The 22,885-nt window shown below is 35.2% G+C and overlaps 2 protein-coding genes across 3 annotated transcripts in view; both read right to left on the bottom strand.

Annotated features, from left to right (window-relative positions):
- Positions 1-4,706: 4,706 nt before the first annotated feature.
- LOC149898785 (uncharacterized) overlaps positions 4,707-22,885 on the bottom strand; it is a 28,995-nt gene continuing 10,816 nt past the window's right edge. For both annotated transcript variants that reach the window (XM_090115222.1, XM_090115221.1), the window contains 7 exons: positions 20,657-20,916; positions 19,586-19,736; positions 15,254-15,369; positions 14,918-14,991; positions 9,255-9,323; positions 8,349-8,846; positions 4,707-4,971 (listed from right to left, as the gene is read on the bottom strand). In XM_090115222.1, the coding sequence (XP_089971348.1) occupies positions 4,840-4,971; positions 8,349-8,846; positions 9,255-9,323; positions 14,918-14,991; positions 15,254-15,369; positions 19,586-19,736; positions 20,657-20,916 (1,300 nt within the window). In that variant the 3' untranslated portion in view covers positions 4,707-4,839. The remainder of the gene's footprint in view (positions 4,972-8,348; positions 8,847-9,254; positions 9,324-14,917; positions 14,992-15,253; positions 15,370-19,585; positions 19,737-20,656; positions 20,917-22,885) is intronic.
- On the bottom strand, positions 13,231-14,832 carry LOC149898786 (uncharacterized). Its single transcript, XM_090115223.1, has one exon. It carries the CDS (start codon positions 14,763-14,765, stop codon positions 13,365-13,367), a length of 1,401 nt encoding a protein of 466 aa, XP_089971349.1. The 5' UTR covers positions 14,766-14,832; the 3' UTR covers positions 13,231-13,364.

Genomic DNA, 22,885 nt, shown 5'->3' on the forward strand with positions numbered 1-22,885 from the left:
TGGAGAATGTGTACATAAACAGACGTATTTTTAAATAGATTTGCATTGGGTATGGTACTTACATTATATGGTACTTACACAGATAAATCTGTAGGTTATATTGTATTTTCAAATTGTTCATATGATGCCCCCATATCTCATAGGGACTCGTGATGATTACGCACTTGTTTACTATTTAGGTACCTACACGATTCTTCTTTAATCAAAAGGTTTGAAGCCTTTTCTTCGAACAAGCCGATGTAAAGTTCTATTATTATCTGATAACTGTCAAATTGTCAAATAGATCGCAGTTCGCACCGGTCCCAATAATTGAGTGAACTATTACGAGTGACATCATCAAAATTGCTAGAAAAACAAAATCAGTTTAACGCTGCAACAAGCTTGCGTTAAGGGTGTCACGGTACGAAAAGACATAGTAATGTTATAATAAGCTTGCTATAAGAGATGCCGGTTACCCCCCAGAAACGATAACTAAATAGTAATTATTAAGTTTTATTTTTCATAATCCGGGTTCGATTCTGTTAAAGTTTTCCCCTTACTGATCGTTCTTCATTACCTACCTACCAGTAATATGGAAAAAAATTGCAAATGCACATTACACAGTAGGTACACTTTTGGCCTTTGGGTAGATATGCGTATTCGTAAAAATGCAATCAAAATTGTTGAAATGTTTCTTCAGGCCTAAACTACAGAACCGAATTGAATGAAATGGTACAAAGACGGTTTCAGAAATCAAACCTGAGGGCTGAGATGGGAAGTAGGATAGATTTATCGCAGTTTTCCTTGAATAAGCAGGAGGAAAGCTTCATCTGTATACATATCATAATGTATAATAATTTATACATAATAGGTCTACAAAAAAGGTTTTGGTGCGTCGTCCGCATTCGATGTCCGCACTGCTCCGAAGTCCGACACAGCAGTAAGTAATAAGTAGGTAACCTACATTTTTTGTATAATATTTGTTATAAGTAGTAGGTACCTAGGTACCAAACACTCTATAACTAGTTATGCGAAAGAGTGTTTGCTTTATTATCTTTATTTCACATGATTTTTGTGAGGAAAATATTGTGGCATAGATTACCTACTTTTGATAGCGGCGTAGTTAACTTGCCCATGAAAATTTCCTTTATTATGCGGAGAAAAATTAATTTGGTAGTAATTACTAATATTAATCGACTATGGTCTTAAGTTCGTGATCCGGGATGTTTAGACTTTAGAAATGGTATTTGGAACTATTACGAAAACTTGTTTCAAGTAGCCTTCAAATCGAGACAACGAGTGGAAAAGCCGATGTGTAGGTATAATGTAATGTAATTATGTAATTATGTATGGTAAAAAAATCCGGCCAAGTGCGAGTCGAACTCGCGCACCGAGGGGTGTAGGTACAATGTAGGTTTTGATTCCCTTGGGAATTTGAAATAATTTGCAGCATAAGCGGCTGTATCTTTTGATTGCGTTGGCTTATAAGTTTGATTTTATTATCTACAGCTTAAAGATATTATAGACTTGAGTTTTGGTAAGAATATCAATTTAATACAAGTAAGCGTTCATGAGTAAAATGCTTGTAAGTTTCGCAACGATTCCTATATCTGTGTTATAAGACGTTACTTCGTACCAAATCAAGACTCTGTGTTCATGGAAAGCACCCTGTAGGTTTTGCTTTCCTTGCGAATGTCGAAATTTGCGGAAATTTTCAGCATTTACAAGTGTATCCTTTGATTGTGTTGGCTTATTTTTTTACAGCATCAGGAGACCGTTGATATAAGTATTCGATATAAATTGATACCTCCACGCGTTCCTGAGAAAATCTGTGTTGACAAATAGACGGACAACAAAGTGATCCTATAAGGGTTCCGTTTTTTTCCTTTTGAGGTTCGGAACCCTAAAAACAATGCATTTTAAACATCATGTTTCATAGTACAGGGTACCTATTACAATGAGAAGTCTTTCATTTTGTTATAAATATGTGTAAGTAGGTAATAAAAAAATGCGAATCAACTGTATATTTTACTAGCGGTCCTCCCAGGCTCCGCCCGTTCTACCTACATGTTTACGTTTTATCTACATAAGAACCACTCTCGTACTACAAGGAATATTATAATAAAAGAATTAACGAAATCGGTTCAGCCGTTGTCAAGTTTTGCCAATACATTTGACGATTCATTTTTATTATATAGGTATTTGAGTTGGTGAAGGTATTTCATAGGAAAGGTATTTTGTAAATAAAACAATAAATAGGTTTAAAATTCATTTATTAAAAATTCAGTCTTATTGCACGTGTAAAATGTAAAATATTAACAACTATTGACCAAATTTGCCAACACTTATGAACTACAATAATTAAAAATTGGTCATTTCACTTAAGGTAACAAATAATGCACACATGAAATTCATATTTTTATTCATATTAAAACACTTTTCACATAAAACCAACATAATAAAATAAAAATGCAATTATTTCAATCTTTGTCGTTTTATTTGAGATCTTAGAGGAGATAATAACAAACAATTTTTGGGTATGACATTATTTATTCGTCGAAGCAAAACTAAGTTTTATATGCTTACCTTAATGGTATCTAATAACGAATTGATAATTAAATTCCTTATTAAATAGACCAAAATATATTTAATTTTCATAACTACAAACCAAAATAACTGTTTAGAAGTTGAGAAATAAAAATAAATGCAGTTTACTACAAATACAATGCAATTTCGACTCTAGTGCTTCAAAAATAAGGAATTTACCTATCTTTTCGTAATAAATTTAAAAATAAAGAACAATTTGCAATATTAATTTTAAAAGGAAACCTTTATGACAACTATTATACTATAGTCAATTAAAAATAACTAGGTTCTTATATAATTAAAAAAAAACCTTACAAAAAAAGAAATGGGCGATGACCAAATATTTTTTTCTATAAAAAGACACATTCGCATATAAATGGTTATTTGTTGAACATATAAAATAACATTTTGATAGTGCTGTAGGCAAAGTGTATTTTTCTAACATTTCAATAACTTAAGTTAAACTGAAACACCTATTTGCTTTTAAATCGTATAAATTTTTTTATACACTACAAAAATGAGTCAAAGTAAATAATATATTATAATATACAAGTAAGGTTTGTGAATTTTAATATATGTAGGTTTAAGTTTATTATATTTTTCACATATACAGTACTAATAGGTACCCATTTTATTTAAATAATTTTTAACATTTTTTCAAGTTTTTTTATACAATGTAGCCAGTAACGAAAGATCTTATGATAATAACTTTATATTTAAAGTAAAATGTAATTGGAACAGAAGGAGCGACAAAAAACAGGATTTTTCATAATATTATTTTTAATATATCATCATAAAATGTGAAATAATGCGAATCTGTACCGCAGATTAACTACAAAGAGTAGTTTTAACAAAAAACAGTTGAGTTATAACTAAATTTTACAAAAAAATATAAGTTATGACGTTTTACATACACTAACACTAAGTAAAAACATATTTTAGTGTTAGAGTAAAGCTAATATTATTTTTATATACTTAGTTAAAATTGTGACCAATCTGTTACAATACAAAATTATAATATTCTGCTAAACTAAATACTAAAAAAACAAAAATGTACGAATTTGATATACCTACAATGTGATTAAAAGTTTTTCCCTGAAATTTAACAAGCACCTTTGAAAATCAAAATCTTATATAATACACACTGCTTAGTATCTAAGATAATTATTTCAATTTTAAATTCGGTAGTTATTTTAGCCAATATAAAAAACAGCAATATACAAACTAAATTAAAACTACTAGCAATCAATTTTCGTGTTAATTTATATATGAACCTTATTTTTAAATATTTTTATAAGAAAAAAAAACTATCTCTAAAGATGACATGCAATTTAACAGTATGAATTTCCATTTATTTAGTTAAAAAAAAGTTTTTTTTTTTTTAATAAAATATTTACTACCTACAATATTGTAATACATTCAATGTAAAAATGCCGATAACAAGGCGACAATATTTAATTATTACTAGAACTTAAAAACAAAGCTAAATTACTAGAACAAACTTTTGAATTCTAATCATCAGTATTTATTTAGTTCTGATCTATTACTATTATTAGAAAACCTCTAAAAATGATATATTAATATAAAACTATGGAGTTTCTTGCCGGTTCTTCTCCATAGATACCGCTTTCCGAATCGGTGGTAATTGTTAAATTATGTAATGATGATTCGAAAGTCTAATTGAATTAAGTAATAAATGTTTGAGTTTGAAAAGTTATAATGAGAAAAATTATACATGAAACTGTAAATCTATTTTTTTGTCATTAGTAAGAAAGTACAAGCATTTTTATATTATTACTAGTGGTCCGCCCTGGCTTCGCCCGTGGTACCTACATGTTTAGACATCTCTCAAGTTGGATCGAACTGCACATGGTGTGCGAATTTTATTATAATCGGTTAAGTGGTTGAGGAGTCCATTGAGGACAAACATTGTGACACGAGATTTATATATAAGTATTAAGATTTTGTCAAAAGATTTTTTGAAACGTTTTTGCTTCAAAGTGATATGACATACTATGAACAAATATTTTGTACCTGCAATATCTTCTAAACAAAGTGCAATATCTTGTGAATCAAGTTAGATTTTTTTCAACCACATTAGTTACTATTTCTTCAACCACACCAAAGCATTGATCAATTAAATAATGATTCCTATCATAAGGCCTAAAAAATAATACCCACTTTAAAGGGCCCAAATGAATCCAACTTACAACACCACTATAATAATAATAGATCACAACCAAATAAAAGAACCTCATACAATAATCAAATCACTTATTGCAATACAACAGTAAGCCTGCTGGCGGCGACCATCTTGTTATTGAATTTCTTCTTAAAATTCTCGGCTGCACTTGTCGTCTTGAACGTTATTTTTGCTGTACGTTCCTCTTTATCCAATATTAAACTCTGCAAACAGTAATCCGATGTATTTTCTCCACCAGCTCTCAGACTATATAGGCTCTTATACTATAACACTCTTAAACTATGTTAGCTCATAGACTATACAACACTTACAAGTAGAAACTTAGAAATATAGCAGTCTCTCGGACTATATCAGTCTCTTACTGATAAAAATCTTAAAATTAACATTTGTATATTAAACAATAATAAACACAATACAGATGATAAAAATATCATGTACATACTTTTACATAAATACAAAAATATAATTTGTAATACAAAAATGTATTTTTATAAGATATCACAGGATTTTATATCACAGACTAAAAAATAAAAATTGACTAGATTTAAAATCTTTACACATTCATTGATATCAACAATTAAAATAAATATGCATGTTTTATAAAAAAAAAACAGTAAAACATTACAATAAAATTCTTGTAAATTATTATTATGTATTTTTCATTTTTTATTTATCAAAATGTCAACAAAAAATCATCTTGTATATTACGTTATACATTCAAAATTAATGCATTTCTTAAGTTTAAAAAACAATTTCTATAACGTCTACAAAACATACTTTTGGATATTTTTAAATCTCAAAATGATAATAATTAAAAGAGACAAAACACACAAATAAACTATATACAGACAAATTTATATTTTTATAGTAGAGCCATTTTAATAGGCAACATTTGAGAGTTCAACAACGTAACCTAGTAACGACGACATAGAATAATATATTATTTCGTTTTGTTAGAACTGCACATTTGCTTAACTTTTTTCAATTACGATAACATATTTATAATAATAATGACCAATACAATTAATTTTAAGATTTAATTTTACTGATAAACCATTCTCAACATAATAAACAATTTCTGATTTGAAGAACTGACGTCGCTACAATTTTGTGTCCATAGACCTTTTATCTTTTAAAATACCACAGACGTTACTCTAAAAATCGAAATCGGACATCTAGAATCGAATGCATTGATTACTTGTGAATAAAAATCACCATAACTTAATAAATGCGTTGTGTTTTTTTAAATAATGTATTATACTTGTCTTATTTTGCTCCCTAAATTTACGAAAGAAAGTATATTACTGGGACAGGGATTCACCTAATGAATTTTAAAATTGACATGTGTTTCAAGTTCGATTGACAAATGTTTTAAGTCCGTATCGATTAATTCACTTTAATCGATGTTTTTAAGCAGGTTACCTCTCTTCGAAGATAAAATTGATAGACGTCAAATGTTGCCTATTAAATTGGCTCGACTATAGCATAGGACATTTTTGCTATGATTGTATTTATAAAAAAAATCTTATAATAAGAACAACTATTTTATAATAATATATGTATAGAATATGTTTCAATGTTTGCATTTTATAATATAAAAAAATTATAAAGACTAAAAAAATCTATCATAAGGCAGGATTCGAACCCACGTTTATGAATTTTTCAAATTTAAGTTTCGATAAAACATTTCATAGTATATATTTATTCAATAACAATAAAATTTGCGAAAAATATTGTTAACAGTGTTGCTAACTCATTTGGAGTAAAAAAAGTAAAAATTAGATATCCTGCATTAAGCAGGTACATATTAATGTATTAGGTAAATGTTCAAAGATGAGTCTTCCTACATTACATTTACAACACACATAGTACACAGTATTTACTATTTCTAAATGTAATATGTTAGCCTCTCAGAGAAAGCATAAATTAGGTAGAAACTACTAACACTATGATATAATACGATACATTTTACAATTCCTTAATCTTTGGTCACTTTTACATCAACAGCGATGTATATTATAGGGGGCGGTTAAAAAAACAATTATTTTTTAAAGTGCGCTTAATTCCTGTATTGACAATCAATTTACATATATGGTTATTATAAAATACAAACATTGAATAATTACATAACTTATGTGCGAAATACATACATACATAGATAATATTATAACATATTAATTAATATTCATTATGCTAATTTTAAATGTGTCTAGATTGTAATTAAATGCAGTTTTCAAAGGTAACAATTTATGATAGTGAAATTTGTAAAAAAATATATGTCAATACTACATACTATAAAATAACTTCACTTCGCGCTGTCTGTCTGTCTTTCGATATTTTAAACTATTTATGGTTATGGTATATTACGGTTTTTTATAATATTTTTTAAATATACAACGGATAAATTTTAGACAAAATAGGCGAGGTCGCAGGCGATAAGCAAGTATAATATTACATTTTTTCAAAAAATATTGTGTAAATATTATATTATTGTTTCTTCATTATATTTTACAACTGCAGCTATTTTGTTTAAATGCATTAAAATCAAGAAAAAAATATTACATAATTAATTCTTACTTCTTGATGATAAGTTTTAATTTTACCAACAGCATTCATATAGGACTCGAACCCATGGAATATAATGATAAATAACGAGTGAAACCAAGTGATATATCTAGTTATCCCATTGAGCCCCAAGCGGCCCGATCGGTCCCAGACACAATAGATTTTCTATTGTGTCTGTGGTTCCGGGGCCTGAGTTACTGCTATTGTTTCAAGTTTGAAATTTTAAATTTTTTCTTCCTTATGAGTGAAGTCCCATGTCCCCTAGTGGGGTAAGGGGCAGATGCATTATGCATACGTCTATTTCACTGATCGAGTTTATTTAGGGACAAGTAGGTGATCAGCTTTCTGTGTCCTGCCAGAACGAGACATTTTTTTTTCGTCTCCACCGGGAATCGAACCCAGGACCTCCTCGGTGCTACGCTCACGCGTCAACCACTGTACCGAGGAGGCGGTCTTTTCTTCCTAATAATACACAGAAAATTAATTTAGTACCTAATAAGTAATAATTATAGTCAGTAATTATTATTATTAAATAATAACAAGACTGAAATAGACTAGAGAAGATATGTTACGTACAGATCTATAAATTTTACTTTTTATTATAAATTATTTTATTATAAATCGAATTGATTTTATGCGAATAGGCTCTATTTGCAGATTAAACTACTATTTTGAAGATTTTCATCTTGCTTTTTACCTTTATTATTTCAAAAAAACGATCACGTAACAAAATTTCATATGTCATGAATATTCTGTAAAAAAAATTCTACTCAAATTATTTTACCAACTTATTTCCATACCTATTCTTAAAAACCTAAAAACTACACACCTATCACGAAATTTCTACCTCAAACGTACACTCTTTTCAAATTAGTATTTTATTCCAATACCTATCATATTAAAAAAAACATACCGACTGAATTGATAACCTCATCCTTTTTGAAGTCGGTCAAAAAAAATCTACTAACATACATGTAACCACAATCTAGACACAGCCAACCAAAACGCGTATTACCTGTACAAAATCGCCGGCCAAAGTGCGTAATCTCGTATCCGTCATGCCGTGTGGTAAATTGCTCACCGCGGCACTCAAACCTACTTCCCTCGGCTTCGTAACCTCTTCATCATCAGAACCGCTCTCATATTCCACTTGTGGCTCGTCAGACATCTTGCGCCCGTCAGATGACACTTTACGCCCGTCAGATGACACTTTACGCCCGTCAGATGACACTTTACGGCTGTCAGATGCCACTTTTCGGCTGTCAGATGCCACTTTACGGCCGTCAGATGACAATTCCTTCCTGTCAACGACTTGTATAGTATCGTTTCGGACTATACGTTCAGTGCCTATGGATTTGAACGCTCTACTGAATATTCCGGGGTTCGGTTTCGTGGGGTCGTTCTGGTCGATTCGCGAAAAGACAGATTTCTCTTTGTCACCCTTACGCTGTAGTATTACGCGGCGGTTGGTGAATTTCTGCGCGTTTTCGTCTTCATTTTTGTCTGTTTGTGCCTGTGTGTATGATGGTAAAGATATTATAAGAATGATAAAACTTTTATTCATGATAAATAAACATGCAAAGGGACAAAGAAATATATATTAGGAAATCTATATATATAAAACTCAAAGGTGACTGATATAGTGATCTATCAACGCACAGCCCAAACCACTGGACGGATCGGGCTGAAATTTGGCATGCAGGTAGATGTTAGGACGTAGGCATCCGCTAAGAAAGGATTTCCCGAAATTCTTGCGGGAACGGGGAAAAACGGGAATGCACGTACAAAGTCGTGGGCGGAAGCTAGTACAAATATAAATGCACTATCTATCTATGCTTTTAAAGAAATATTGAAATCTACATACATATTTTCAAATAGACGAATTTAAAACATAACACAAATTCACAATACAAAACAATACCTTTTTAGCATCGAAAACTATCCGCTGTCTTGATTTAGCAGGCGTATTGGTTGCGGCCTGCGGTTTTACCTGCAAACGTGTACACAATAATGTTATACTCTTTTTTCGTATTTACCTCTCGGGCACTAACCTGACTTTCGTATTGCTGTTTTGAAGGGGATAGAAGATGAAAAAGAGCGTGTGAGCCGAGCACACGTGTCAGAAGTGAAACTTCTTTGGCTAGATTCAAAAATGCCAAAATCATAGCCTTACTAGATGACGTGACAGTATTGCCATGACGCGACTTTGAAATTTTACCCTCAACGCGCCTAAAGAAGTTTCACTTCAAAAATACCTTTTCACAATAAGTTTCTCGAATATATAATAATAATAATAATAAGGGCGTAGGGATGTGACGACCCCATCGCCCACGGTTGGGATATCTATTGTTTACGTGATAATAGATATTCCACCCGTGCAATCAGTCAACCCGCAGGACACCTTGTGGCGGGGTGTCGGGGAGTAGCGACCCCGCGGGAACCGAGTGCTCCCGGGGGAGGCCCCTGTCTTCATCTCCGGCTCGCCTTCACCGGCCGGTCGGAGTGAAGCCTGACGAGGACAGGACCCCCGCCTCTGGCTTGCCTTAACCGGCCGGCCAGAGTGGAGTCGCGAGAGCTTTTAGCTCGAAGGGTGGATGCGAAGCGTAAGTGGCGAGTGGGCACGTGATGCTGGACCCTCAGGGAGCGCGTGATCGTCGTTTAAAGTCCAGGGACGCCTCTCCACCCTTAGCTGCTCACGACATGTTGCCCTCTTGTTGCTAAGTTGCAGCGACTTTTTAGAGGGCCCATCTGTGAGAGGGCGAGTCACCGTCTGCCAATATATTTTTACAAACTTTGTTGTAGAAAGGCAGACGCCATAGTTCCTATAGACCCAGTAACCTGTCCACATAGCACCCCTTTCCATAGTCCAGTTATTTCTTTCCATTTTCTGTAATAAGCCTACATCGGCCGCGGACTGCCCAGGGCTGTATCTCTATATAGTGCAGTCATGGGCAGGCTGCGGCTGGTGTCCCATAACACATTAAAACTCTCAAAAGGGCCTCTGCGTGTTGGATCCGTGTCCCCACGTAAGCCTTCCAAAAGACCGGGTACCGTCCTTCTGGTGGTACCCGAGTATTATGGAGATAATAATAATAATAATCATTTATTTCAGATTCATCCTAAGATTACATCCATATAGTGTTAGTACAATTGCGAGCTTACATACTAGTGTTAGTAATAAAGAATGTTTTTTTTTTTTTTTAACCTAAAATAAACATAAAGTGGCAGGTCCGGGTGGACTTCCCGATGATGGCGGTAAATCACTAAACGACTGCGTGCAGCCGTATCCAGCGCGCCAGCATCGGAGAGTCCCACCGGTCCGCCAGCGCGCGCAGGATGGTGTTGGGACTGTCGCGCGTGCGGCGCATGATAGATGCGCACCGTTTACGCATGATGGCCGCAAAGCCGTCTGTGTCAGCCGCCGCGAACATCGCGGAGGCGCTGCAGTGGCGCGGCAGCCCCATCAGCACCCGGAACGCGTTATTGTATTGAACGCGCAGATCGCTGTATGTCCGCTGTGTATAGTTAACCCACAGGCTGCAGGTGTAAAAGGACTGACAGTACGCTTTAAAAAGTGCAACTTTGACAGTCCCCGTGCACCGTGAAAACCTGCGGGCCAACATGTTGCATCGGACAGACAGCGCTCTGCGCTCCCTTTCAATGTCCACACTATCCTTAAGGTCTTCGGTGACCCAGTGGCCCAAATACTTAAATTGCTCGACTTTGTTTAGAGCTGTACCACTCAGAGTGAAATTCGGAACAAATGTGTATCGCTTGTTGTCCGGCCTGAAAATCATTATTTCACTCTTTTTCGCGTTGTATTTGAGCCCATGAGCCACTGCGTAGGATTCACAAATTTTTAAGAGCTTTCGTAAGGCACCAATCGACGGGCTCAGCAGCACCATATCGTCTGCGTAGCTGATGTTATTCATGCAGACTCCATCTATATGACACCCTATGCCGGTGCTGCTGAGCTCATCGATCAGTCGGTTGACGTACAGGCTGAAAAGCATGGGGGAGGTCAACCCCCCCTGCCTCACCCCGCATTCCAGCCCATACTCCCCCGAAAGAGAGCCTGCCCATCTTACAAAATTCTTTTGATTGTTATACCAATGCATAAACAATTTCACAATTTCCCTAGGTAGACAAGTTTCATTTCTTAATTTACCCCATAGAATATCGTACGATACAAGATCGAATGCTTTGGATAAATCGAGGTAACATGCATAGACTGGAGTCTTTCTACTCGTGTAATACTGTACAGTCTGCTTGAGACACAGGATAGCACTCTCGGTGGAAAGCCCGGGCCTGAAACCAAACTGAGCGTCGTTTAACGAGACGTGTTTATCCAGGTGCTGACCAAGCAGACTGTCCAGTACTTTGGCGACCACTGTAGCTAGTGAGATCGGTCTATAGTTGTTTACATCCGATGTATCACCAGTTTTATTTTTGATGATTGGTACAACTATAGTACGCATTAGATTATCGGGCAGATGGGAGTGGCCTAAACACAGGGTAAAAAACATAGCAAGCACTCTGGGTAGGTGTACACCTGCGTGCTGCAGGTGCTCGATGCTAAGGCTGTCGTGACCCGGGGATTTACCCCTCACCATGCCTTTGATCACCGCACGCACTTCCTTCGTAGTAAAATAAACACTACGCTCACCACCTTCCTCAGCATCGGGCCCCTGCCGCGCTGGCCCCAGAGGCGAGTCCACCCTGAAATGGTGGGAGAACAAGGTGGCAATCTCACTTGGCTCGTGCACTCCCGCCACGCTGACGGGGAGGCCCGGCTTATGATTCATTTTATTGGTGTTTTTCCAGAACTGACCAAATTTCTTGTTTGAGTGAAGTTCAGCAATAATATCCATTTTTATTTGTTGTTGGTTATTCTGACACCACTTTAATTTTGATTTAAAAGTGCGCCTTGTTTCACACATATCATCATAAAGACGGCCGGCCCCGGGCTTACCCCCATACAACCAAGCCTGAAAACATAGCCGAGCCTTCTCGTGAGCGCCGCGGACGTGCCTATTCCACCCGGTAATGTATTTACATCTACGCTTTTCGGTAACATTATAACTACTAATAGCGGCCACCGACAGAATAGAAATAATCTCGTCATACATGTTATCTAATAGGATTTTATGATTTTGGTTACGACACATATCATCTGAGCAGCTTCTTAATTCTGAAGGAAAATTAATCTCACGAAGTCTAGAGTGACATACAGTTTTAAATTTCGTTATCTGAGTTGAGTCACGTTCGCCCCAGACTACCCTATTTATACAAGTAGTAGGTATAGAAATCTTAGGTTTAAGCAAATTAAAGTTACATCGTATAGATACAGGGTAATGATCAGACCAATAAGTATTATACAACACACAGGCCGCGGACACGGATTGACGCGCGGCACTTGTCACAAGACAGTGGTCGAGCCAGCGCCGACAGCCGTGCGCATCACTTACAAATGTATGACTGTCCGCCGGCATAAGTTCCAGGTCTACACAGGACCACGATTGTTCCGCACAAAAAGTTAAAAGTTCGGTAGCAAAAGACTCACCGGGGTGCGCATTGTAGTCCCCTAACATAAACACTGACTGCACATTGTGACTGTCAATTATGGCTGTCATTTCACTGAGACACTCTGTGAATTCCACTAAGTTTTCATTGGATTCAGTAGGCATATACACAGAAAATATCAAGATGGAACGATCACTGAGCTCGATTTTTATCGCGGCGAGCCGCACACTATTGCACTTCACTACGGTCACCGTCGGAAACGCAACCTTTCTCCACAGTAGGGCAACACCGCCGTAGGGCCTACCGCGTAAGACCCCTGCCGAGGTATCCACTGCAGAGGTACCCGTGCAGGCGAAGTCGTCGTCAATCGCGGCCAGGAACCCGAGGTCGTGCGGCATTAGCCACGTCTCCTGCAGCGCCACAACATCCGCCGAGCGACAAAGCTGCCGCACACATTCCACTGATCTCGTCACGTTTTTGCAGTTAAAACTTATCAAGTTGATGTTATTCATAAATTAGACTTGTCAATATTCTCGCTCGTCACACGGACATTTCCCTTATCACGTCTGATAATGTTGATAAATCGACGATAGGCTACCCCCTTTGGCCAGAAGTCATCATTCAGGAAATTTATTAACGAATGTTTAGGTACGAATATTTTGTATGATTCGTAATCCTTCGCTAACTTCATGCCCATTTTTTCAATTGTAACATCAATGTTAGTCTTCTTCCTTATGTAGGTATGGATGTCACACACGGACACGCCCTTCGCCACATTATAAATGTACATGGGAACCTTAGTTTCCGCTGCCTTAAAATTACTTCCAGGCTCAGGCTCCGCTTTTCCTCGCTTCCCAACGAAACGGTTTCGTGATCTTTTGTTTTGGACACGAACCCACTGGTCACTCGGGGCCTGTGTCTTCCATTGGCCTTCTCGAACAATCTCCGCCAGCGATTTAGGAGCGACAGGGCCGGATCCAATTTTTTCGACTGGTGGTGGTAGCGGCTCAGTACATGCGGCCGGACTAGGTAGCATCAGCAGCGGGGCGGGGGACAGGGGAACGCGGCCACCGGCCTGCGCGGGGGACAGCGGCGGCGGCGGCGGCGAAGCTCCGTCGGCCACACCGTGCACCGGCGGGGGAACGGGTGCGGACTGCGCGTGAGGAGTCGCAAGCGACTCGATCAGCTGACCCGCGATGTGCGTCATCGTAGCCGTTTCTCGAAGTTCGACGGTCGAATCGTATTGCATACCTTGCGGCAAAGCTTCACTGCTACCCTCCGCTATTTGATTATTAATAACGGATTTTAGAGGAGATTCTAACGCAGATTTTTGTTGAAAATATTCACTACTGCGTTCATTGCACTCTAACGGCAATCCCATGGGACCACTATCGCACTCATAACTTGTGAGTCTTGCGACATATGCACCTCTTTTGGTGTTTACATTGCGCCATCCTGATGAAAGATATTGCACCTCACTTCTCAACTGGTCCATCTGCTTAACTGTAGCATAGTCTTCTTTCATCATGTCGAGATCCTGCCGTAGCTTAACAATGTCTTTCAGTAGCCTCGTCACGTCGACATGATCGAACAGAACCGGGGGTAACTTCTCAAGATCGCGGGCCACGAAGACTGGGATATCCTCGGAGTCGGTATCGCGAATAAGACAGATGATGTCGTCTATATCACGAATATTTTTCCCCGCCTTCTTCCTCGTTATCTTACGTTTCGTTGTCGACAAGGATTCGAACAACAACTTCTTCGCCGCTACAATTTCACTTTCAGAGAAAGCGCTTGCACAGATTCTCCTAATACTTTCATCGTCCATTACAGATATTTTATTATGGACGAAGGCCAGCACTTCGTTGATCACTACATTGCAATTTGCACATTTTACCACGGAGGACATTTTCAAATCCCGAATACCACACCGTCACGCATAATAACCAACCGTTCGCATGCGCGCGCGCGGCGTGACTGATATAGCATCGAACGGACACTCCTCACTCAATAGAGACATTAACCACTGAACTTATAGTAATTTAATATTATTTAGCTCACCTTTTCAGTTTTCTTTTCGATTTCAACAATCTTCGTAGAACTTGTCACTATAGTCCTGCGTATTGGTGATTTCTCTGTAATTAGATGATTTCATTAATTAATTCGTTTTTAATTTTTATAGTATGTTATACTTTCATACTATGTATAAAAATTAAAAACGAATTTACGTATTTTAAATGTTTAAAGAATGGATAAAAATCCACAAATGAACGATTTTTTTTAATTATTAAATGGTGCGACAAAGCTAAGATGGTGTAAAATAATTTAAATGTCATTTCTAAATTATAATTCAAGCACAAAAATATACAATGAAAATATTGGTTTCTTTTCACTTACCTTTCTTTTTCTCCTCATTAGCAGTGAACGTAATCTTTTGTCTGCCCGTTTTTTTGTCGCCATTTTTCGGCGGCAATTTCGAACGAAGATCCGTTTGGGATTTACCGGAATCCGTTCTGAAATTAAAACATTATAAACATATTTACGCCCGTCAGATGTCACTTTGCGACTCTTCTTCTCGATATACATTTTTAGTTACCATACTCCTCTGAAACGGCTGGACCGATTCTCGTAAAATTTTGTATGCCTATTCGGTAGATTTGAGAATCGGCCAACATATTTCATACCCCTAAGTGGTAAGAGTAAGGCAGAACAACGTTCACCGGGACAGTTAGTGTTAATATAATTGTTAGACGTAACTTTTGATTTAATAATTTTTGTAGATGAAAAGTTGTCACTATTTCCTGTCAAAACATGCTTAGCTGTCGAATACTATAAATTGCCGCTTTCCTTTGACTCGTGGCGCATTCGTACGAATCGTGCCTAGGGGCTCGGACGTTGTTTATACGACGTTCGAACTTCGACCCAACTACCCTCACTTATAAATTTAAATTTATAAAAACCTCCTAAATTACCCTCACTTTTTTTAATATTCGTTGACTTGCTGCGATTTGTTATCAACTACCTACATCATTAGGTAGCTGTGTAGAATTGCAGTACATTCTTATTACATTCAAACTAATATTTAACCCGGCCTCGCGTGTAATTTCTTAGATAGTAAAAATATTATGACAACATCAGCAGAGCAGTAATTCAGGTAAAAATAATTCCCTTTTAGAGCAGACGATGTTATACATGGACCTATTTAAAAAAAAATACGAGTTAAACTAATGCGCTTTTCTCCTGTACTTACAAAACGGCTGAACCGATTTTGATGAAATTGTTTACGAATTAAACTCTCGCGCATTTTTCTACTGTACTTACTAAACGGCTGGACCGATTTCGATGAAACTTTTTTTGAATAAAAACAAATTTTACTCACTTATCATCCTTAAACCGACCGGTGTCTTCATCATCAGACAATATCCCGTCTATATTATTCGTTGAATATTTATTACCAGAACTCTAGAAGTATTCGTGGTAAACTGCTCGAGTTAAAACTGTCGAGTTCCGCCTGTACATATGATTTGATAATACTTACGGAAACATGGCTCAACAATAGTGTTTTCGATGCTGAAATTCTTAATGATAGGTACCAAATCTTCAGACGGGACCGATCCACTACTAGTAGTCGCAAAAATGACGGTGGTGGAGTGCTTATTGCTGTTTCTAAACAATTTAAAGCTTCACGCATCTGTTCCTTTGAAAGTGAGAGCGAAGATTTGTGGATAAAGATATCTACTAATCACAATAATTCCAGTAAAACTCTTTTTATATGCGCCGTTTATTTACCACCACCATTGACACTCCCTCAACTGGAATCCGAATTGATTTCAATGAGTAAAGCTTTCACGAACATAGGGGACAGTAATGTCTTAATCGTTGGTGATTTTAATACGAGTAAACTTCTATGGGACATACCCTACACCCAACCTGAACGTCACTCAACGACCACACTTATGGTGGATTCTAATTTGATGTCTAGTTGCTTGAACGATTTTTTGGCATTACATAATTTGCGGCAGTACAATACAGTTTTAAACTCTGATGATAAAATTTTGGATTTAGTCCTCAGTAATATTGATTATGTTAAGACAGAACTAGCTTTATCAGCACTGACTAGGGTCGATTGCTATCATCCGGCTATTAATATTTTAGTAGACTTTCCCGTGCACAAATTTTTAAAAAAGAATAGAGTGGTGAAACTTAATTTCATGAAAGCTGATTATGAAGTTATCAAAAGCAAACTTTATGAAATTGACTGGAATGCGGAATTAGCCACCATAAATGAGGTAGACGATATGGTAGAAAAGTTTTACTCCATTATTAATCATATTATTGAGGACAATGTTCCCAAAAAACATATGCACAAAAATTATTTGTATCCTGTTTGTTATGGTAAAAATTTAATAAAACTTTTAAAAGAAAAAGAAAAAATAAGAAAAAAATTTATGAAATATAAAAATCCTTTAGATAAACTGGAGTTTAACTTAGCGAGAACTCGATGTCATAACGAGATTAAGCTAAGCTACCAAAAATATCTTAAAAACGTCGAAGTATCTTTAAGTAATAATAATATAAAAGCTTTTTGGTCGTATATTTCCGCCAAAAGAAATTCTAAAGGTATAATACCGGAGGAAATGCTTCTTAATAATGTTGTTTATTCCTCTCCTGCAGATATATGTAGTGCCTTTGTTGAACACTTTTCTTCCGTGTATACCAAAAGTAATTGGATTAATTTAGTACAGCTTATAGATGAAACTTCTCCTCGAAATAATATTTTGGATAGAATTGTATTGGATAATGCCTCAGTGATAAAATCCTTTAGAAAATTGAATATCAATAAGAGCGCTGGACCCGATGGTATCCCTCCTGTTTTCGTTTCTCGTTGTGCTGATTGCCTTTCAGTGCCATTAAACATAATATATAATAAATCTTTAAATAGCGGTTATTTTCCCTCACAGTGGAGGACATCTAATATAGTTCCTATTCCTAAAAGCGGCGAAGCTAGAGATATTCAAAACTACAGACCCATTTCACTGTTATCTGTGTTTGCAAAATGCTTTGAATCGCTGATATACCCATATTTAACATACCACTTAAAGGCCGAATTAATACCTGAACAACATGGTTTTCGTAGTGGGATGTCTACCTTAACTAATCTGGTCACTTACACTGATGATTTGTGTGATGTTATTGATAGAGGTCAAGAAATAGATGCAATATATATGGATTTTAGTAAGGCATTCGATAAGGTGGATCATTCGCTGCTGCTTAAAAAGTTGTCAAGGGTTGGTATTCATGGTCTAATGTTAAAGTGGTTTGCAACTTACTTAGGCAATAGAACGTCAAAAGTTACGGTTAATGGTTATGAATCGCAGCCATTTGTAGCTACTTCGGGTGTTCCCCAGGGCTCGCACTTGGGGCCTATTCTGTTTTTAATTTTTATTAATGATTTGTCCTATGAAATTAATCACTCAAAATTTATACTATTCGCGGATGACCTTAAAATATTCAAAAATATACATAATACAGAGGATGCTAAATTTCTTCAAGACGATCTAAATCGAATCTCAGAATGGACAGTATCTAATAAGCTACCGTTAAATATAAATAAATGCAAATTTATAAAATTTTCCAAAAAGTTACGACCTCAATCATCTTCGTATTCCATAAATAATATCATCCTTGAGGAGATAACCCAAGTGCGAGACTTAGGAGTAACATTTGATAAAAAATTAGGTTTTATTCATCACATTAATAATATAGTAAATAATCATCAAATAATCTCTAAAACTTCTTGGGTTTGTATGGAGAAATTGCAAAATGTTCAAAAGTGTGCTACCTATAAAAATTGTATATTGTTCATTAGTAAGATCTCTCTTGGAATATTGCTCACCAGTCTGGAATCCATCTTATCGATGTCACATAAAAAGACTTGAGTCTGTACAGAAAAAGTTTCTTTATCTACTTACTTTTCATCAGCAAAAACTTAAATCTTTAAAATCATACGACCTCAGATTAAACTTTTTTAAAATGGAAAGTCTTAAACATCGGAGATGGATGGCAGATCAAATGTTGTTATATAAAATTGTTACAAATTCGTATATTTGTCCTAATCTTCTATCAAAAATTAATATAGCTGTTCCAAGGAGACACTCTAGGAAAACCAATGTATTTTTTGTCAAAAGATATAGAACCAATTTAGGCTTCAACAGCGTCATTGCTAGAGTTTGTCGGGAACATAATAGATTATTTAATAGCACAAAAGTTGACATCAACTTTCTTAGTTTGTTTGCATATAAAAGCGTTTTACATAAAAATTATACTGATGAGAATAATGTTTTCTGAATTTCTGATTAGAATTTATACTACGATTAGAAGCTATAATTTGATACAACTCAAAAATGCATGTTGTATTTGCCTGTAATTGGATCTACATCTTGCTATGCAAGCTAATTTATGTCACATACTCAAAATATATTATAAATATAAGATGTACATCTGTTGGCAAATCAAATAAATAAATAAATAAATAAATATCACCCAGTATTAGATCTAAATCATTATCACTTACTTGCATGTGCATCTGCTACTTACCAAACGGCTGGACCGATTTTAATTAAACTTTTTGCGAATTAAACTCTCGCGCGTTTTTCTCCTGTATTTGCTACACTGCTGAACCGATTTTGATGAGATTTTTTGTGATTTTTTTTTATTAAATTTACTTACTTATCATCCTTAAACCGTCCGGTATCTTCATCATCAGACAATATCCCGTCTATATCACCCAGTATTAGATCTAAATCATCATCACTATCATGTGTTGTTCGCGGTAAGGGGGGGGTTGTACTGTTCACTGGCCGTGGGGGGGTTAGAGCTTCTGTAAAGAGCAACATTTTAATTTGATATTTTTAGTTTTATGGCATTCAAATGTATATAAATTTAAATAAATATATAAATTTATAAAGAATAGAAAAAATTCGATCGCTCTGGCGGATCACGAGTGGCCGAGTTGGTCAAGAAGAAGAAAGAATGCGGGTTTGAGTCCCGCTGAGTGATCGAATTTTTTCTATCCTTTATAAATTTATATGTGAAAATTTATACAAAACGCCTGTTTTAAGTGCTCCATCTCGTTTTGATGACCGATTTAAAAAATGGTATAAAAAAATCCATATTTACTTGTTTCATTTCACGATTCCAGATTTATTCCAAATTTGTAAAAAAAATATTCTGAATTTGCAAGATAATCTTAAAACATTTAAATAATGAAATAAAACGTGAAACGCTACGAAAACCAGTTTAAAACTTGTCACCTTTTTTGAATTAACTGAATGAAACAGAAACTAAATATATTTATTGAAGTGAAACTTCTTTATCGGGGTTGGAAAAAAATTTAGTGTAACACTTTTTCGTTACGCGTGACATTTTTCCGTTACGCGCCATCTTTGATTGGACGTATTTCTGTAAAGTTGCATATAGTAAATTATTTTTTGAAAAATAAGGTCATAAAGAAGTTTCACTTCTTACGTGTGTACACTAGTACACGCACACATTTTTTTTACGAATATTGTCATATTAAAACTGCTTTATTCATTATAAAAAAAAATGTATGCGTGTACTAGAGTACACACGTAAGAAGTGAAACTTCTTTATGACCTTAAAAATGTCACGAGTATGGCGTAACGCAAAAATGTCACGCGTACGGCGTAACGCAAAAATGTTACACTAAATTTTTGTCCAACCCCGATAAAGAAGTTTCACTTCAATAATGTAATAATAGAATAAGACATAAAAACTCACCGCAAGTAGAGTTAACTTCAACTTCATCTCTCAACAGAGATCTATCTCTCTCTTTCTGTTTCTCTTCCACTCTCACTCTAACTCTTTCTATTTCCGGAGATTTCTCCGTCGTGTCCGGTTTCGTGTCTTCTTCCTTTGTACTTGAAGGTTTTTCTTTTATATCTTTTTCTTTTGAATCTTTTGTATCTTTTGTGTCTCTATCTTTTATGTCTGCTTTCGGTTCGTCTTTTGGCTTATCTTTGTCTTTGATTTCACGCTCCCTGTAACATATTTAATATATTAACTCTCAATTATTATCTCAGATTAAAATTAGCTGTAAGAAATTTGTTTTTTAATTATGAAAATTAATTTTTAAATCATTTCTTTAATTCCTGGGACAGATCTCTCAACAATTTTTACCAAATTTGCCATTTGGTTAGATAAAAATATTTGAAATGCAAATTATTTGGAGTATTTACGGCTGCAGTCTAGCAAAATTGCGTTTTCAACAAGTTATTTGACAATTTTTTCCCGGCTAATGAAATGATAAACTGAATTTTTTTTTCTTGTTTATCAATTAGTGTTATATACGCAATGCGCGTGAATTTTTTCACATTTATAAAGTTACTTTATGTTACCTTAATCAGGCCTTCAAGATAAGTCTCTTTCCCCCAAAGACATTTCGAGCTAAGTTTGTGCACTCACTACGTTGCAACCGATTACAATTTACACAATCTGATCAGCGCATTATTATCCTTATATAGTCGTTATTAAAAACTGCTGAATACAATTGCCGAAAAACTTATGATTTTCTTAATTAGAACGTTATAAATTCATTAAATTTCCCATTTTTTGCCTTACAAAATCTATTGATAAATACTGCTAAAAGTTATTTTTTCCATTAATTTATTCGAGTTGGTTGAAGACTAATGAGTATTAATACTTTAAAATTTTTTTTTTTTGAATTTTGATAATTCTTTATATATTAAAAAAATATTTAAAATAATTAGGAAAAATCCCAGCGAATTTCTTTAGTCGCGCTCCTTGGGCCGGAGCGTTCTGACGTGTGCTCTACGCTCGATTTTCCTTCATACCGAAGTGAAAGTTGCTCTACTTCATTAAATTTAATATTTTTGTTAATTGATTATTTTTATCTTAGTTTTGTGCAAATATTCGTATTTTTAAACATTTGATTTCGATATGGAAAATAAACGAAAAAAATACGCGTGTAACTACTAGAAAAAAAATTATCTTCGAACATAAAGTTAATGAAACCAAATAGATTGCAAAGGTGATTGGCAACAATTTCTTTATTTTACGGGGTGTCAGTAAAGGGATGTATATTTCTTTAAAACTAAAGTAAGCTCATAAATTTTCTTATAATATATTTTTTTTGAAGTTCCAAAAATGTTTATTTTTCGTTTGAGAAATACGAAATATAATATAAACTTGTATTGAGAACTTGAACTTCCCAAGTTCATCCGGGGAAATCCCCATACGGGGAAAATGATTTGTTTACTCCAAAATTATATGCCGAGGTGTTTTAATTTTTTCTTCTAGTCATTTTCAACGTAGCGGCATGTTGTTTGATTATTAATTTTGTAACTTAAATACAGGATGTTGGTTTTATATTCTGATCTTACAGACGCGCTGACAAATTTAGTCTGCCATTTCTTGTTTAGTCCACCAACTCTAAGTACCAATATTAAAACGAATGGATTATCATCACATCATCAAAACTCAGATGTAATGGAAGATCACAATAACATAGAAAATTCAGTGGGTGTTGAGAACTAAACAAACACAAGTAACAGAGACGCGAAGAATAAAAAAAGAGGACGAAAACGATAATTCGTTGATGCTTTCCCTTTTCGACGTATTGTTAGGGTACATCACCAATCTGCAAAAAACAAAACTGATGATTCCCAATTGCTGATTAAAAATGAAAAACAAATAATCGACAACAGTGGTGAAAATTTGCTGATCACAATGAAACATCCTTCAGTGGTAAAATGTATCGGTGAACAGCGTAAAGCAGAGGAGGACAGGAAAACATTATGAATGTGGATGGTGGATTGTATACAGGGTGTAATCGATAAGTATGTGCAGGCGATTATGACGTTATTATTGCAGGTATCAAAAAACTTAAAACTGATATCGAAATTACTTTACCTAATGAGCAAAATGACAATAATAACTTTTTAAAAGTATAACGAGAAATATCTAAAAAATTTACTTTATACACTCCCA

The sequence above is a fragment of the Colias eurytheme genome, chromosome 22, assembly GCF_061535395.1.
Source record: "Colias eurytheme isolate Ceu_HAF_F1 chromosome 22, ilColEury1 Martin Lab GWU primary, whole genome shotgun sequence".
Lineage (NCBI taxonomy): Eukaryota > Metazoa > Arthropoda > Insecta > Lepidoptera > Pieridae > Colias > Colias eurytheme.